Below are 16,414 nucleotides of genomic sequence, written 5' to 3' on the forward strand. Positions count from 1 at the left end.
TTCCTTTTTAGTTGCAATAAAAACAAGAATTAGAGATTTATTTTCTTGGACTTTTGGTTAATTGACAAAAAACTGTATTAATCAACTTTAAATTACATTTATAATCATTTGGCAACTGAAAATAGTATTTGCTGCAGTTGGCCAAGTGGAACTTTTGCATGTTCTGGCTTCATAGAAGTCTTCAGGTGCTCAGCAGTCTGATTCTCCACTTCATGATGCATTGTAGGAAACAGATTTGGACTGCTGGCAGGCCAGTCAAACACACACACACACTCTGTGCATATAACCACAATGTGACAGCATGTGCAGAATTGGATTCGTCATTGTCTTGCTGAAATGGACCATGGCCCTTTCAGTAAAAGACATCACTTTGATGGCAGCATATGTCTCTGTATACACATGTGTCAGTGGTACATTGTCACTGATGCACTCCCCCACACTAAAATATGTTGGCTTTTGCAGCTTTCACTGATAAACGCTGATGTCCTTTTTAGTCATCTCACCACAGCACACATTTCCAAAAATACTATATTTTAGCCTAATATCACATCCATTATGAGGAATTGCAAATATTTATTTATTTATTATATTTAAACAAAATGTGGGTTAAATGACCAAAATTCCACTGGGGTCTAAAGGGATCATATAAGACAAAGCCTTGGAATTTGATATAAGGAAGTATCACAATGGCATAAATAAATAAGATTTCATGCAAGCCCTTTTCTGACCATCAGATGCTTGATCAGGGTAGTAATGAAAAGGTGGATATGCTGTTTCACCTGAGAAAACTAAGCTACTTTCTTCCTCACTGAAGAAAGACTTATTTTCCAGGCTGGAAGATATATTTTAAGTGGTTCCAAGTAGATTTCCAGCAGTTTGAAAATCGTAATCAGTATGAATTATACAGTATAAATGTGGCTGGGATTTGTTTGGGGTTTGGATCTGAGAAACCCATTTCACACGGGTGCTGTAACTAAAACATAGATGACATTAAGCCCAGAGTGGACTGAGACTGTAGTGCTTTTATTTACTGCTGCAACCTGCTGACACCATGTGGATTCATAGGAAAGTTACAAGTGTGGTACAGAGAAGGGTGGGCAATACAAAGTGATATTGTGTTTAACTACACAATTTTGAATACATTGCTTTTGTCATTATTCATTCATTCATAAATCATCTGTAACCACTTATGCAGTTCATGCAGTCTCCGCTTTTATTCATCCCAAAGGTATTCTATTGGGTTGAGGTCAGGACTCTGTGCAGACATGTCTTTATGGACCTTGGTTTGTGCACTGGTGCACGGTCATGTTGAAACAGGAAGGGGCTAGGAATGGGCGATATCCACATTGTTCATATTGTCTCAAAATATCAAAACAGTACTATCGTGGGGTGTGAGCCTCATATCTGTGATTGTGGGTCGAATTAAAGGTTTTCTGGACTGTACAGTTCAGCTTGGTACAGCCCGACAGCACACACCGCCACACGTTGACAACAAAAAACAGTTTCAGAGAGAGCAAATTTCAGTGACGTGCTAGAGGCAGGCTGTACACTGTTTAGAAGCATAGCTAGCCAGCTAACAGGCATGTGTGGTTTAGCACACAGCAGCAGATGATTTTTTTCCAGCAAACTGAGGCTCAAAATACATATTTAGAGGAAAATGCCTCAATACAATACGTGTAAATACAAAATCAAGTACAGTGTCTTCTGGGTATTTTATCTGTTTTTAGATTCCTTTCCCTCTTTTAACCCAAACACAGCCCTAAACTCACAACTGCAGTGGGCTACTAGGCTTGTGGTTTTCTTCCCCACCCATTTTCAGAGTGTGACATCACTAGTCAGCGAGCTCCCAGAGCGCCCCCTCCCTATGGGTCTTTTAAATGCACTCAGATTAACTTTTGGCCTTGTACTTGGAGAGACAGAAAAGAAATTTGACACAAAACACACATATCACAAATACTGCCATCACTTTAAGATACCGTCTACAATTCAATATACCGTGATATATGGTATGATCATTATACTGCCCGACCCTAGAAGGGGCCTTCCCCAAACTGTTCCCACAAAGTTGTCCAAAATTTCTTGGTATGCTGAAGCATTAAGAGTTCCTTTCTGTGGAACTAAGGGGCCATGTCCAATTCTTGAAAAACCACCCCACACAATAACCCCCATCCACCACATTTTACACTTGGCACAATGCGACGTACCATTCTCGTGGCAACCACCAAACCCAGACTTGTCCCTTGGATTTCCAGACAGAGAAGCATGATTCTTCTCTCCACTGCTCCAGAGTCCAGTGGCAGCTTACTTTACTGCATCTGACGCTTTGCATTGTGCTTGGTGATGTAAAGCTTGGATGCAGCTGCTCTGCCATTGAAACCCTTTCCATGAAGCTCTCTACACACTTTTCTTGAACTAATCTGAAGGCCAAAAAAGTTTGGAGGTCTGTAGTGATAGATTCTGCTGTAAGTTAGTGACCTCTGTGCACTATGCAACTCAGCATCCCTGCTCTATCATTTTTTTACATGGCCTACCACATTGTGCACTTTGTTATAACACAGTTGACTGTGGAATATTTAGTTGTGAGGAAATCTCATGATTGGACTTGCATAATGTGCACAGGTGGCATCCTGTCATGGTACCATGCTGGAATTCACTGAGCTCCTGAAAACGACCCATTATTTCACAAATGTTTGTAGAAGCTGTCTGCATGCCCAAGTGGTTGGCTTTATATACCTGTGGCCATAGAAGTGATTAGAACAACAGAATTTAATGATTTGGATGGGTGAGTGAATACTTTTGGCAATATAGTGTATTTCTAATAAATCCCCTTAACATTTACATTTGTCAGTCATCCTGTTGGTAAATCACTTTGAGCTACCAGTATGAAAGTGGTCTATAAAATGTACCATTATTAACTGCATGCTTCATAAAGACTGTGTAAATGTATTACACACTGTAAAATAAAATTACAATAAAAAACATTTGTCCTTCAATTTTATTCCCATAAATATTTGCCCCTTCATATTTGCATTTTCAGTTACTAAACACTCATGACAAATATTGGATGAGAAGGCCTGGCTTGCAGTCTCTTTTATTCATCCCAAAGTTATTCTATTGGGTTGTGGTCAGGACTCTGTGCAGGCATGTCTTTATGGACCTTGGTTTTTTTTTTTTTTTTTGTCATTTAATTAAATTTACATTTTTTTAATTTAATTCCCAGCTTTGTATTTGCATTTTCAGTTACAAAATTAAATGGCTGACATCATATTGCTATGTCCCAAACCACAACTGCATTTTGCATTCGAGTGCCCTTATGTTAATGATGCATTATATTTTCATGCCCTGTGTAACATGTGTGTGGTGTGGGATAAAGCAGAAATAGCCAAGTGGCAATCACATTTGTTTAAATTCTAGCTTTTATATTTACTAGTTACACATGGAATAAAAACCAAGATAACAAATGAGAGACAAGAGTTTTCACGCCCCCCAGGCAGTGTGTAAATCACCAGGTCACATACATCTATGCCATTTATTCTGCCTCACAGTCCTGTAATGAGTCTAAAATCCAAACCTAACCTGGGTTCAGTCTGATCTAAACTGAGACCACTTCTTTACGTCTGTCCAAACATTAGCCTTGCCTGTGGTCTGAGGCACTTTTCAGTGTTACCATTTTGGTTTGGACCAAACGGTAGCAGTTGAAAGCATCCAACATGTGTCAGAACTGGTGTTTCTTCTCCTCAGTGTGCAAGTAACCTGTTGGCTAAATAATGTTCCATGGGTTTTCAGGAGTGACTGACTCCAGAAAATACTTTGTTGATCACCATCATGTGCCACTGTTGATGGGACAAGGTGTGTCTCAATATAAAGTGTTCATTTTTATATGAAATGATGGCGCTCTAATGTGACACCTACTAGCATTATACAGTGCACATTAAAAACTCAGAAGGAATGTATGACATTCTGTGAACTCTCAATATTGGCCACCCCTAGCTACAAACATCAAAAACTGACGTGAGGAAACATGTTGCTGAATAAATGAAGAGCAGAGACTGTTTAGAGAAACTACATGGATTGTTTTATTGTTTTGAGATGACATATAAATCAGTGACAAATATTGAGCCAGTTGAACAGACTGAGTAGAGCAGGGACCACCCATCCTTTGTAGTAACATCAACCATTCCCTGTCCCTGTTTTGGGGTTTAAAGGGAAAAGCATCATAATCAGGAAGAGTGGCACTTCTGTCCTACTGGAGCCAGTCAGCTGACACCTGGCGTTCTGGACTCACCCAAGGGATCAAAGAGAGCTGCTCAACCCTCTCTTTGATACAGGGGTAGGAACCAGACCACCATTCCACTACTGATCTGAATGAAGATGATAGGGATTGGAGTGTAGTAGGAATACACCCCTCAGCATTAACAAGACAACCAGGCTTTCCACAACTCTAAAACATCATACCAAACCAAATGCATGCCTCCCCACAAATTACTGCAGATTACACCCCTAATGAAACCGATACACCAATGCTACTTGTGACATCATTATAATGCCTCAATGCTAACTATTCCTAAGCTCATCATATTCCTTAAGACCTGAAGGAACACCTTAAAAACACATTATCACCCCCTGTGACAGATACCCAACTAAACGAGAAAGTCAAAAATGATCAGAACATATACAGAAAGACATTAGGAAAAGCAATAAGCCCTCCTTAATTTGGACAAATGCATTCAGCTCCTTAACACAATCACACGATTAAATATCAAATAAATTAAATACCCATGTTACAAATCATTTGGAACATTGTTTGGTTTGATTTGATCATGCTCGAGTAGCCAAAGACATGGATTTCCCCGTCTCTGCAAAGGGTCAAGATGGCTGCAGGTATTCATTCCAACAAAGAAGAAACTCACATTATCAGGTGTTCTGAGATTGTTTAAAGATAAAGCAGACTCGGGAGTGAAAGCCGGCAGTCAAACCACGCCTACACGAATAAGACTGGACTCCCTTGCCTTAAAGTACGCTGTTTGGATATTTTTCTCCAACACTTGGCTTGATTGTCACAGAAAGATGCATTTGATAATAAAGGTCTTGACTGTTCAGAAACAGGACTGAAAGCTTCTCGCTGCAATAAGTGCCTTAGTTTTAAAAAAAGGCAATAAGTGTAATCTAACCAGCCCACAAGATACAGAAGGGTGATCACTTTTCAGGAGAAAAAAAAAGTGACTGCAGACACTGGCATTTCTACAACTGGACTGAAAGGGTGTTGGATGAAATAAAGGGCACAGAGTAGAGGAGGAGGGAAAAAATGTAGCAGGAGAAGCAACAAATGGCATGAGTTTGCTGTCCATTTCATTTCCCACCAGGTAAAAAGAAAGAATTTTTTGGTCTGTTGCTCTCAACCCATCGGCTGAACAGGGAGAAGAAATGAACAGCACTGTGATGCACATAACATCCCTCTGATATTCCCAATACGTACATACAAAGACAAGCACACACACACACCCACACCAGATGCACCACTCAAATCCTACCAACACATAGCACGACATATCACACATTCCAAAAGCACACATCCCTGAAGACACACACAAACTCATTCTCAGAGAGGCCATGCCCAGAGAGAGGGGCTAAGACAAATATGAAGATGAAAGAAATATTCCTATCACACTCCTGTTGTATTCTAGGTTGTAGATGGGACATCACTATGCCTGTGTTGGCTGTGCCTCAGGAGGACTGGCATTATTGTTGTTGCCCTCTGTGGTAACCACGGCACCCCGGTAGGGCACCTCAATAATGCGGGGCTTGTCAATGATGCGAGCGGAACGGCTACCCTTCTCCACAATACCTATGATCCAGGCCTGTTGACCATCACCCACACCTCCCTCCTGACCCAGTGATGAGCTCCGACTGGCCTTCATCTCCGCACAGAAGCGTGCCGCCTGCTCGCGTGGTAGGCAAATCAGGAGCCCTCCTGAAGGGGAAGGGAAAAAAAAAAACCTTAGAAAAGGCAACATCAAGAGCTTAAAATAGTTCAAGCCTTCATCCACTATCATTTAACCAAGCTGATTGTTTGATCACCCATGAAAGACACTGCTTAAAACAACCATTAGTGAGATAAGAACCTTTGACAAAAATCTATTTATCCCTGACGCAGTCTCTGGTTAGTCGTAACGTAACACATTCATCAAATGACATGAAAACTACCACAATAATTCCATCCTGTTAAAAGGCATGACACTACAATGTTTGGCTAGAATAGAAAAGGTTTATGCCCACGATCCATGAGCTCTGACCTGATGTCTCAGAGGAGGTCCCCTGGAGCAGGCCGAACAGATTTCCCCCAGCTTTGCTGATTGCGGCCATCTTTGCTATGATGGGCAGGTTGTGAATGACAAAGGCCACCTCGTTGCACTGCTGCTTTGCCAAATTCCGTGCATGCCCAATGATCCCAAAGCCCGTGATGTCAGTGGCAGCATGAGCGTTGAACTTATGCATTAGAGCGGCAGCTAAACGGAAACAGTAAACAACACCACATTTAAACACGACACTATTTTTGACATAATTGATTTATGGTTAAAATATAACCCTCACCTGCTCATTTTGATTTTGATTAATCATGAGTAAAAAGAAGCAAAAATGTAATTAACCCTGAAACTTTTAATAATAGATATTTAAATAAATGAATGATCAACACATTGGAATCGATTTATATGAGGCGTCAATAAATAATAAAAAACATTAACAACAGTATTCTGTGATTATTCAAAACACATGCATTAACGTTTTCAGACTTATCACGTAAATTAAATAAAAAATAAAAAATTATTTACAGCACTAAATCACCCACTACAACAACTGACACTAGCAAGACATGGACATTTTCAATTGTTTTACCTGTACGATTAAGTGTTGCCATGTTTAGCATGGCCTCCTGATAAGCTTGTTCCACTTCTTCCTTTGTGATGACCAACTTGATCTTGTTCCATTTTTCAGGCTGGTTGAATGAATGACAGAAAAACAAATTAACAAAAAAATAAATAAAGAAAATAAAGAAAATAATAGTCTGCAGCCACAAGCAAGTTGCAATGTGCTATTGTAAATGTGATCTTACTATGTCCAGCCACTGATGAGCATTGACAGCTACTTGAGTTCCAAGAGGTTTTGTGAGAACCAGCACATCACCTGGTATGGCACCATCTGGCCTATATGCATTAAAGAACAGTGACTGAGAAATTAACCCCGGAACAAGGTGGACCGTATGAAAAAAGATGTGTGGAAAGGGTATAGATGTATTTTATATATTGTAACATACTCACATGATGAAGTCATTGGGCTGGCACACCACACTAGCAACACCTCCTACGATGATCCATGGATTGATGACAGTCTGGCCGCCTGTCACTGAAGTTCCACCCTCCTCAGCTGCATCACGGAAGCCCTTCATCATTAATGGGATCACCTGCTCCCTTTCCTGAGACAACAGTTAACCTTACAGCGGTGATCAAGAAGTGCATCACAATAAACTAAATGAACATTTTAGAAGTTAAAACGGGTCAGAACTGGGTTATGTACCAGTTATGCATAAGACTAGTTGGGTTAGTATCTAAATCCTCCAGTAAACAGTCAGCCATCATATGGCCACCCCCTTGTTTTCAAACTCACTCTCTCGCAGATCCCCTGACCATACTGGCACATTTTGCAGGTGAATCATTCTTAGCGCTGCCGTAACACTGATGTGGTGGTGGTGTGTTAGTATGTGTTGTGCTGGTATGAGTGGATCCGACACAGCAGTGTCACTAAAGTTTCTAAATCCCTGAGCGTTACGGCTGGACTGAAAAATCCACCAACAAAAAACATCAATCCAAAAGCATTATGTGGACAATGCCCAGTAACCACTAGATGTCCAACACAAAGTGTGCAGCAACAGATCAACTACTGTCTGTGACTTTATATTTACAAGGTTGACCAGCAGGGACAGTGAGTGGATACAATGTTTAAAAACTCCAGCAGCATTGTTGTGTCTGATCCACTGCAACACACCACCAGATCAGTGTCACTGCAGCACTGAGAATGATCCACCAGTCAAATCATACCTACTCTCTGTGGGTCCTGATCATTGAAGGACAGGGTGGCAAAGTATGCATAGCAACAGATGGACTACAGAGTGCTCCAGTATGGTAAGGTGAGCTAAGAGAACGGACAGTGAATGTAGAAAAATGGAGGTGGTCATACTGTTATAGCTGATCTGAGCAAGTTAACAATTTTTCTACATTTGAGATTTAAAAATTCACCTGAATAAAACTAACACAAACAGAGTTCTTTGTTTACATTTTAACATTTTCAGTTCTTTTTGAAAATTACATTTTAATGTGTGCGAGACAACCAAACTTGCAGTTATTAAACAGCATCAATTGTAAACAGCAGTATCAGGCTGGATGTTTTGGGTTATACATTTTCAAATCATCCAGATGTTAAAACAATTTATTGCAACTATAAAAGTTAAATATAATTATACAATATTAACACAAAGACACATGTTGCATATATTTATACACACTAATTTAAGTCAAAAAGTGTTCATCGTTACTGGACTTAGTAAGCCACTGTAGGGGTCAGGTTTTGGAATAACACAGCACCACATTATTTAATGCAAATCAAAAACAGCTGTATGTGAAATATAATACACACATACATATACACATATATATATATATATATATATATATATATATATATATATATACTTACACATATATACACACGCACACACATACACACAATATATGTGTATAAAAGGCTATGTCAAAGGGAGGAACAAGTTTAGCTGATCATATCATCTTAATTAAAGCCATCTTTATGTGAAATGAAACTAATCATTGTCCAGTGTGCAAAAGTCATTTACACTACTATATATTTTGCATATTTAACTATCATAAAGGGCCACTGTTCATACAGAGAAGTGTCATTATTCAAAGGCGCAAGATAAACATAGCAGGAATTGCTGAAAATCTGTTGTACTGTAGATGGAAATAATATCATATAAAGAAAATAACCTTGAGAGACCATGGTTGTTTTCAAAAAGAAAAACATTTTGGCTCACCTTGTCATTCATTTTCTGACTGACGCTGAGCAGCATCAGCATGTTATCGCACTCAGTGATTCCCATGGCATACAGATCACTCAACACATTTGCACATGCTATTCGACCCTGTCACCAATAGAGGACAGACAATGTATTACACTATTTATGAAATTGATTTAATTGTTTGTAAAAAATTAGGCCAACTCTGGTCAAATGACAAGAATCTGTTTCAGTGCATGCCACACAGACAATGTGTTTGATATTTGATATGACTTTAAGAAGTGTTTTTATGCAAATATTCAATGTTTTTTATAAGGCTGAAAAAAATGCTTAATCACAGAAAAAACATGAACTGTGTAATTTAGAGGCACTGATTTTCCAAATCAGTTATAATAGAACACATAAAAATAGTAGTAATAAAAAAACTCATGGGAATAGTTCAGCAACTTGCACCTTGGCATAAGACTTTCTGGCAGACATGCAGTACGTACCATCATATATGGATCTTCAACTAAAGGGTAAAAAAAATCTGTAGTTTGGATTAGGGATAAACCTCCATGCCTCAAAGGAATCACACAAGAATCCATACCAATACCTGAAACAAATAGTATAGATAGAAACATGAGACCTTATTCAAAGCTCCTGTTTATTAAGTGACACTTTCTAAAACAATGATTGGCATTGTCATTAGGCCTAAGGGAATATTTGAACATTTTTTGGGAAATCAAACAGTAATTTTAGACAATTTATTATATGCAAATTTCCATTAACTGATCTCTATAGTCCACTGAAGGGCACTGTAAAATTCTGGCCTGGGCAGAAGCTTTAGTATATTAAGTAGAAAGGAAAACCAAGCTAACGTAGTTAACCAAAAAGCCTGCTATGCCCCATCTCTTATATCGCAAAGTATTTCAGCTGTAGAGCTGTTTTTGGCAGAGGGCTCTAATGGTGTTCTCACCTCAACCCAGACCAAATAGCCATTTTAATATTTCTTAATAGAAATGTAAAGTGGTTGACGGGTAGAGTTTGTGAAAACTGTACAATATTATTACTTCAATTAGAAAACACTACAGGTTACAGTAACTTGTGCGTTACCACAAGCACAAGACACAAATGTACACAATTTGTAGTTTACATTCATTCATTTGAATCATTTGTCTTTTCACACACACTGAAAATTTCATGATGAATGGACCAATAGAAATGCTCCAAAATTACTTGGAATAAAATCTTTTTACATTCATTTGCATTGAAAGTTAAGAAGGCTTTCCCCTTCTCATATAAAGTTCCTGTTTGGGAGATATATGTTTTTAATTGGACAGTGGTGACATACAATTTTGTCATTTATAATATAGGTGTGTACATTCAAGGCCTGTGTTGCTATGTTAACTGAATTATTTAATTTTGCGAACAATCCCATCAGTTATATTTATCTTTGCATGGCAAATAGGTTTCGTATAAACAGAAACTTACAAGTTGCTTCTCTTAGATGCTGACAAAACTGAAAAGCTGATTCAGGTCGCTTGTCCAGCTGGGTAAGTTAATTAATTATTTCTGGGATCGATCCATAGTCCAAACTTCTTGAAGCGTGCTCGTCATTAATTTATATTGTCTTTTATAAACACATAGCAAGTACGAGCTGCAGCCCTAGCTGTTCTGTTCTGCTGCCAGACTTTATTTTTCCTGCCATTTCATTCACCTGCAAATAACATTGTTAAACACTTGTTTTAACATTTCCGTAACAATAGCGTTCATGAACAAAACGTGCACACGAGCCTACAGTTAACGTCTTATTCTTATCCCTTCCACCTTAAATAGCACAGCGGTTTCATTCTGACGCCTAGGGACACTGTAATTGTTCTCGGGGCCAGGAGCGAGGCTGAAGCACCGCTGATGGTGGAGAGGACCATTCCTCTGAGAGGGAAACCCCAATACACAGGGTCTCTATGCGCCAGAATGAAACTGCTGCATCGTTTAAGATGAAAGTTGGAATAAGAGGCATTTCTGTTTTCTGAAATAAAAAAACCGGAGTGTTCTTCGTATCGTTAAATATTTCTACTCCCAGAGCGTGCGGCGACGGTCAGCCCGCCATTCAGCTAAGTTAGCTTGTAGCACCGTGGCTTTATTCTTACCTAACCGCGGGCCGTGTGAGGCGAGCTGCCCGAAAGTGGAGGTGTCATCACCACCCTCGGTCCCTCCGTCGCGGCGGTCTGACTCCAGTCCCTGCAGGAGTTTGAGCAGAGTCTCCTGCGGGACTTTACACCCTCAGCCCTTCATATCTGAAAAAGCCGTGAGCCGAAAGGGGACCTGCAGGCCATGGTCCTCGGGCTCCAGAGCCTGGTAACCGGGCGGGTAAAAGGCCGCGAACCCGCTCGCTCCACCGGAATCTCCCGGCGGGGTTGGGGGACCCGAACCAGACATTATTATTAGTAGTAGTTTTATTACCCGCTCCTCATTCAGACAAAGACTCAGAGGCACAAGCGGAGCAGGTGGAACGACGAGCCACTGAATATGAACGTGTTTAACACAAACGCAGCGGTTAGTCTTAGAGACTGTCTCGATCCAATTACTCCATATTCCCTACGTAGTGCACTAGGTAGGTCATGAAATTAAACCTAAATAATTTGATATGTAAAACGATGATTTGTGCATATTGTAATTTGCCATATTTTTTGGATTAGAAGCAGTCATTTCGTGACTTTAAATAAAGGCTGCAAAAGATTGTTCCATCCTCGTTAATTCATGGCCTACATAGTATACTAAGTAGGGATAAGAAAACCATTTGAGATTTACTTCAACAGAGCGGACCACACCATTTCACGCTGGAGACCGCCTTCTGTGGTATTGTGGATTTGGATATAGTTTTGCAGATCATGGAATTTCAATCTTTCAAAACCCTTTCTATTTTGATTCCCGGTGTACTGTAATGCACAATACTCCCGACGAAGCAAAACGAGCAAACTAAAGGAAAATATTTACATTATATTTCCACTTCATAAATGGTACAGTCCGACTATTGTCTCCATGCTTTTATTAACAGAAAAAACGTATTAAGAGTATCTACCTATAGAGGTTTAATCTGAAGTGTTTTAGAAGTTACACCCTCTGAAGTGAACTGCTAAGGTCATGAGACTTAAATTTTAGTGTGGCGGCTAAATACATTTCATTTATTAATACATTTACTTTATTTCAGAAACTGTTTTAAGAGTAGAATCCGTTATTTCAAGTTCACAAAGCTTTTAAATGGATGTTATTAACAAAATGTACACATTACACAAAGGCCGATTACATGATACATTACATTACATATTGTGCAATTTTGTAGATAGAAGTATGACTTTCCACATGCAAATAATTTCCTAAGTATGCTTCAGTGCATATTTACATTCACATAAACTACTTCCTAGACCATTGGTTTATTACTTGGATACAGAAAGCACTATTTCATGATACGCTCTTCTCTGGGAGTACAAGGGACACATTCATATTCTGAGGATATTCAGCTTCATTTACACTTAGAATATTTTGTACATTTAGACTGTTTTGTAGGTCATAACACTCAAAATACCGTATTTGGCAGCATATCAGAATGGTCACTTGTGTATGACTAGATAATGTAATGACCTGTGCAGTGAACTACAAAGAGAGTAAGGAGACATTTGAGATTCAGGCATAGTTTTACTACGTTGGTAAGTCTGAAATATGTAAATTTGCTTTCAGGTTTATAACAGTATGCTGAGAAAAAACAAACACTATTTTCAAGGTTAAAAAAAGTTTATTTTTCAATGAATTTCATTGATATGCAGACATTCCAAACACCAGAATGTGACCACAAGTTATCAGCATCATAGCAAACTTGGACGTAACATTGGCTAACATTAGTTATGCTATGTGAAAAACTGGATTATTACAGTCCTCTGGCTGGAGCAAATTACTCACTGCGCCGAGATGTGAATTATTGCCTGTTCAATGGTTTTTGCTATGTACACCTGGTACGGAAGTTCAGCACATAACCAAGTTGCTTCTTAGCTTTCTTTCAGATAATTATTATGCCTGAATTGAGCCTTTTGTGCTGTAGGCCAGGTAGTACAAAATAATGCCAATAACGGCAGCCAAAACCTCAGTGGACACCCAAGGACCGCTCCAAGCACCCTAGAATAGAGAGTGAGGGAGAATGTGTTGGATGAAAGAATCAATATAGAAGTCATAAGAAATACAGATAACACTTTATTGTATATCTTCGTTCATTAAGCTACATGGTATATGTAAAGTGAAACTAGCTAAAGCAGCTTTTGACAATGGATGCTTGTTGGAATACACTTTGTAGACTTTTATGTAGCTTTGTCTGTTGTGATGAAAGGCTTATGATCAATGAGAAAGTCAACTGTTACTGATACATCTATGATTTCAATACCGATTATGTCAATATTATATTGTAAATAAAAACCTGTGAAAATGGTGCACTTATTTTTTTGTAAGTAAAAAAACAACTAAATGTCTATTGCTGTTATTGGCTTAGTGCTATGTACTCACCCTGTGATCTACATTCACAGTAAACAGGGGCTTAATGGCTTCAACATCCTCATTATTCCTTTGTGCCTAAAACAATGGCATGTTTTTTTATCAGAATAATGTACTGAACACCTGATATGGCAGCACATTAAGATATTAAAGAATTAAAGAAATAAAATATGTGCTCATCACCACACCTTGCGCAGGGAGCTGTAGGACTCCTCATCAAAGAACTTCACTTGGTATGTGCCTGAGCTGGCCTGTTTGTGGGGAAAGCTCCAGGAAACCTGAACAAGACATACTGAGGTTAATTTAAAAATGGCAATACATGAAACCTGTTGGCAACTGAGTTTAAATAGTTAACATGAGAAATTAACCTGATATTTTCCAACATCCTGGCCCCTGGTCACAGGAAACTGTTTGCCATTGACATCTGCATATAGAGCAACACTCTAGATGTTGTGAAAAAAAGAAAGGAAAAATGTTTAATCACACTTTACTGATGTAACTAAAATCCAGTTAAAATCATGAAACTGCATCACTAATGTAACCCTATACCTCTGATATTGTCTTTTTCTAGTTCATGGTAATGTTTTACTTTTATATTTTTATACTGAAACAAATGCATGTTTGTGAGTATAATGCATTTTCCAATGCATCACCTGTCCAGCAAGCTGAATAACTTGAAAAATCTGTATAAATCCTTGCCAAACACAGGCAATATATTAACAAAAGGGCTCAGAGGAGCACAGACAATAGTAGCTGATCCGTTGCATTTCCTCCATCAAGGGTACCAACTCCCAGCAGAAAGCATAGTCTGCCAAGGTGTATGCTTAATAGATATAAAACCTAATATGTGCCAGTTTCCATAAAATTAAAAATAAACAAATAAATCTAGGGGTTTGTGCAATTCTAAAGGACTGTACAGTATATGAAGACAATTCTGTGAGTTGTGTAATTGTCTGCTGAAATATTTTTTAGTCAATGTATATGTAAATGTGTGTATGTATGTATATTTTGAAAATGTTGCAGCAATTGTAGCTATGTGATGTTCAAGAAACTGTTAAATAAAGCATGAAATTTGGAATTACAGCTTCTGGTCTATAATGGGTCTACTTGGGGTACAGGTTAAGTAATCTAGTTCTGCTTTCACACATGCACAGTAATCAAGAAATGTTCTGGAGTTTACTCAGAGCTGTATGTGTGAACGCGACCACCACAACATTTGTCCCGGACATTACTCAGACTTTATCCTCCTAGCGCCCTGGTAAAGACTCTGGGAAATTTTTCTTTACTACTTCTATGCTGGAGAATTGTTAAAGATGCCTATGATGTTCTTGGAAAAGTGGTTTTAATTGATTACTATAACATTTCTTATCATACGCTTAGAATCTAATTGATACCCTTCCTTAAACATTTTTTTAAATAAACAGAGTTTGTTACAGGAAATCAGTTGATATTTTGCACATCCTGTATTTGAATGTTTTTGCTTTACCCAGTGTTACAGCAATGTCCCACAATGTGCTGAATCAATGTATGTGCTTTGAGAGTCCTAATCATTCAGACTCTATCTTGCTCACCTGTGCTCCATTTCCACAGGCCAGGCTCAGCTCAACAATGAAGACTGTCTCAGAAGAGATGACTGCATCATTTGTTGTGTATGACGAGGTAGAGATGACTGGGTCAGTGCAGGTATCAGCTGAGGAGATACACATTGACATCTTAAGGATTCACCCAAATCACCATCTCCCATAAAAAAGGCAATATCTATAGTAAATGCAGTACTTCCACTTCTATAGGATAAACATAGTTTTTATTGAATATCATAGGCTCTCTGTACAGTTGCAGAGTGTAATTCACTTTTAGAGCACTGCCCTGAAATCAAGGGTGGGATGTGTCTACTCCGCTCCAAATGTTTCACTCCCACTACGCAGTTTCAGCAGTGTTGAGCTAAAGTAGCAACAACAAAATGGCTGTTTTAATTATGAAGCCGGATTCCTAGCACCATTACTGTACAGAATCTATAAATGTTGCTTTTGATATAATACAGCTTTGTTTATACCCTGAATTGTGGACAAAATGTGAAAGAATTCCAGAATTCCCCTTTAACTGCAGGACCATGCACAAGTATTACAGATGACTATTACTAAAAATATAATAATAAAATAAAACAGGAATTTAGAGACAGGAAGACATTAAAATGTAAAACATCACGGGCAGATAGTTAGAACATGACGTTACATTACACTTACGTTAGAGTATAGACTGGCACTAAGCTCACAAACATAAAAGTGAAAGAACCTGTTAATATTCATAAACATTGTGTCCTTATATCCTCGCTAACTATCCACTGCTCCAGCTCCGAGAAGCTGAAGACTGTGACACAGTGCTGAATTGACCAGTGTTCAGAAAGAGTAAAGGCAGGAGAAAGGGGTAACCTACCCGCACAAAGACCCAGACTCAGAGCCAAAAATACTGCAAGTATTCTCATCATTTCGTCTTTCCCAGGATCGGACAATCTCAGGCGAACTCAGCTTTCAGAAAGAGACACCAATCACTTTACATTCGCTGAAATACAGACAGACACGTCATTGCTTTACGGAACCGGAGGAGAAGAAGAGGAGGAGAAGGGGAGAGCGGCATGCAGCGACAACCTCCGGTACTGTACATGTCCTTCCTACTCTTCCTTAGGCTCAGTTTGTAGTGCACACTATCGTGTAGGGCGAACAAAGGGTCGTAATGCGTCAGAACAATAAAAATCGAAGTGGGAAACACAACCCTTTTAATTATGAAAGGACTGTTCTCAGTCCTGGGATTTTC

General features: G+C 38.9%; 2 protein-coding genes across 3 annotated transcripts; both read right to left on the reverse strand.

Moving 5' to 3' along the window:
• Positions 1-4,061: 4,061 nt before the first annotated feature.
• sephs3 (selenophosphate synthetase 3) lies at positions 4,062-11,630 on the reverse strand. 2 transcript variants are annotated; one of them, XM_066672236.1, is made up of 8 exons: positions 11,215-11,630; positions 9,574-9,677; positions 9,101-9,208; positions 7,317-7,471; positions 7,112-7,202; positions 6,895-6,994; positions 6,294-6,506; positions 4,062-5,971 (listed from the first exon to the last, which is right to left on the reverse strand). In XM_066672236.1, the coding sequence occupies exons 1-8, from the start codon at positions 11,501-11,503 to the stop codon at positions 5,703-5,705; spliced, it is 1,329 nt and encodes a 442-aa protein (XP_066528333.1). In that variant the 5' UTR covers positions 11,504-11,630; the 3' UTR covers positions 4,062-5,702. The 2 variants fall into 2 exon arrangements, with proteins under 2 accessions (XP_066528333.1, XP_066528334.1); XM_066672237.1 differs by lacking the exon at positions 11,215-11,630 and adding an exon at positions 10,556-10,670.
• A 1,216-nt stretch (positions 11,631-12,846) lies between these two features.
• ssr4 (signal sequence receptor, delta) lies at positions 12,847-16,213 on the reverse strand. Its single transcript, XM_066672572.1, has 6 exons — positions 16,037-16,213; positions 15,175-15,293; positions 13,972-14,046; positions 13,792-13,881; positions 13,616-13,681; positions 12,847-13,234 (listed from the first exon to the last, which is right to left on the reverse strand). Exons 1-6 carry the CDS (start codon positions 16,086-16,088, stop codon positions 13,130-13,132), a joined length of 507 nt encoding a protein of 168 aa, XP_066528669.1. The 5' UTR covers positions 16,089-16,213; the 3' UTR covers positions 12,847-13,129.
• Positions 16,214-16,414: the final 201 nt, after the last annotated feature.

Source organism: Hoplias malabaricus, chromosome 5 (genome assembly GCF_029633855.1).
Source record: "Hoplias malabaricus isolate fHopMal1 chromosome 5, fHopMal1.hap1, whole genome shotgun sequence".
Lineage (NCBI taxonomy): Eukaryota > Metazoa > Chordata > Actinopteri > Characiformes > Erythrinidae > Hoplias > Hoplias malabaricus.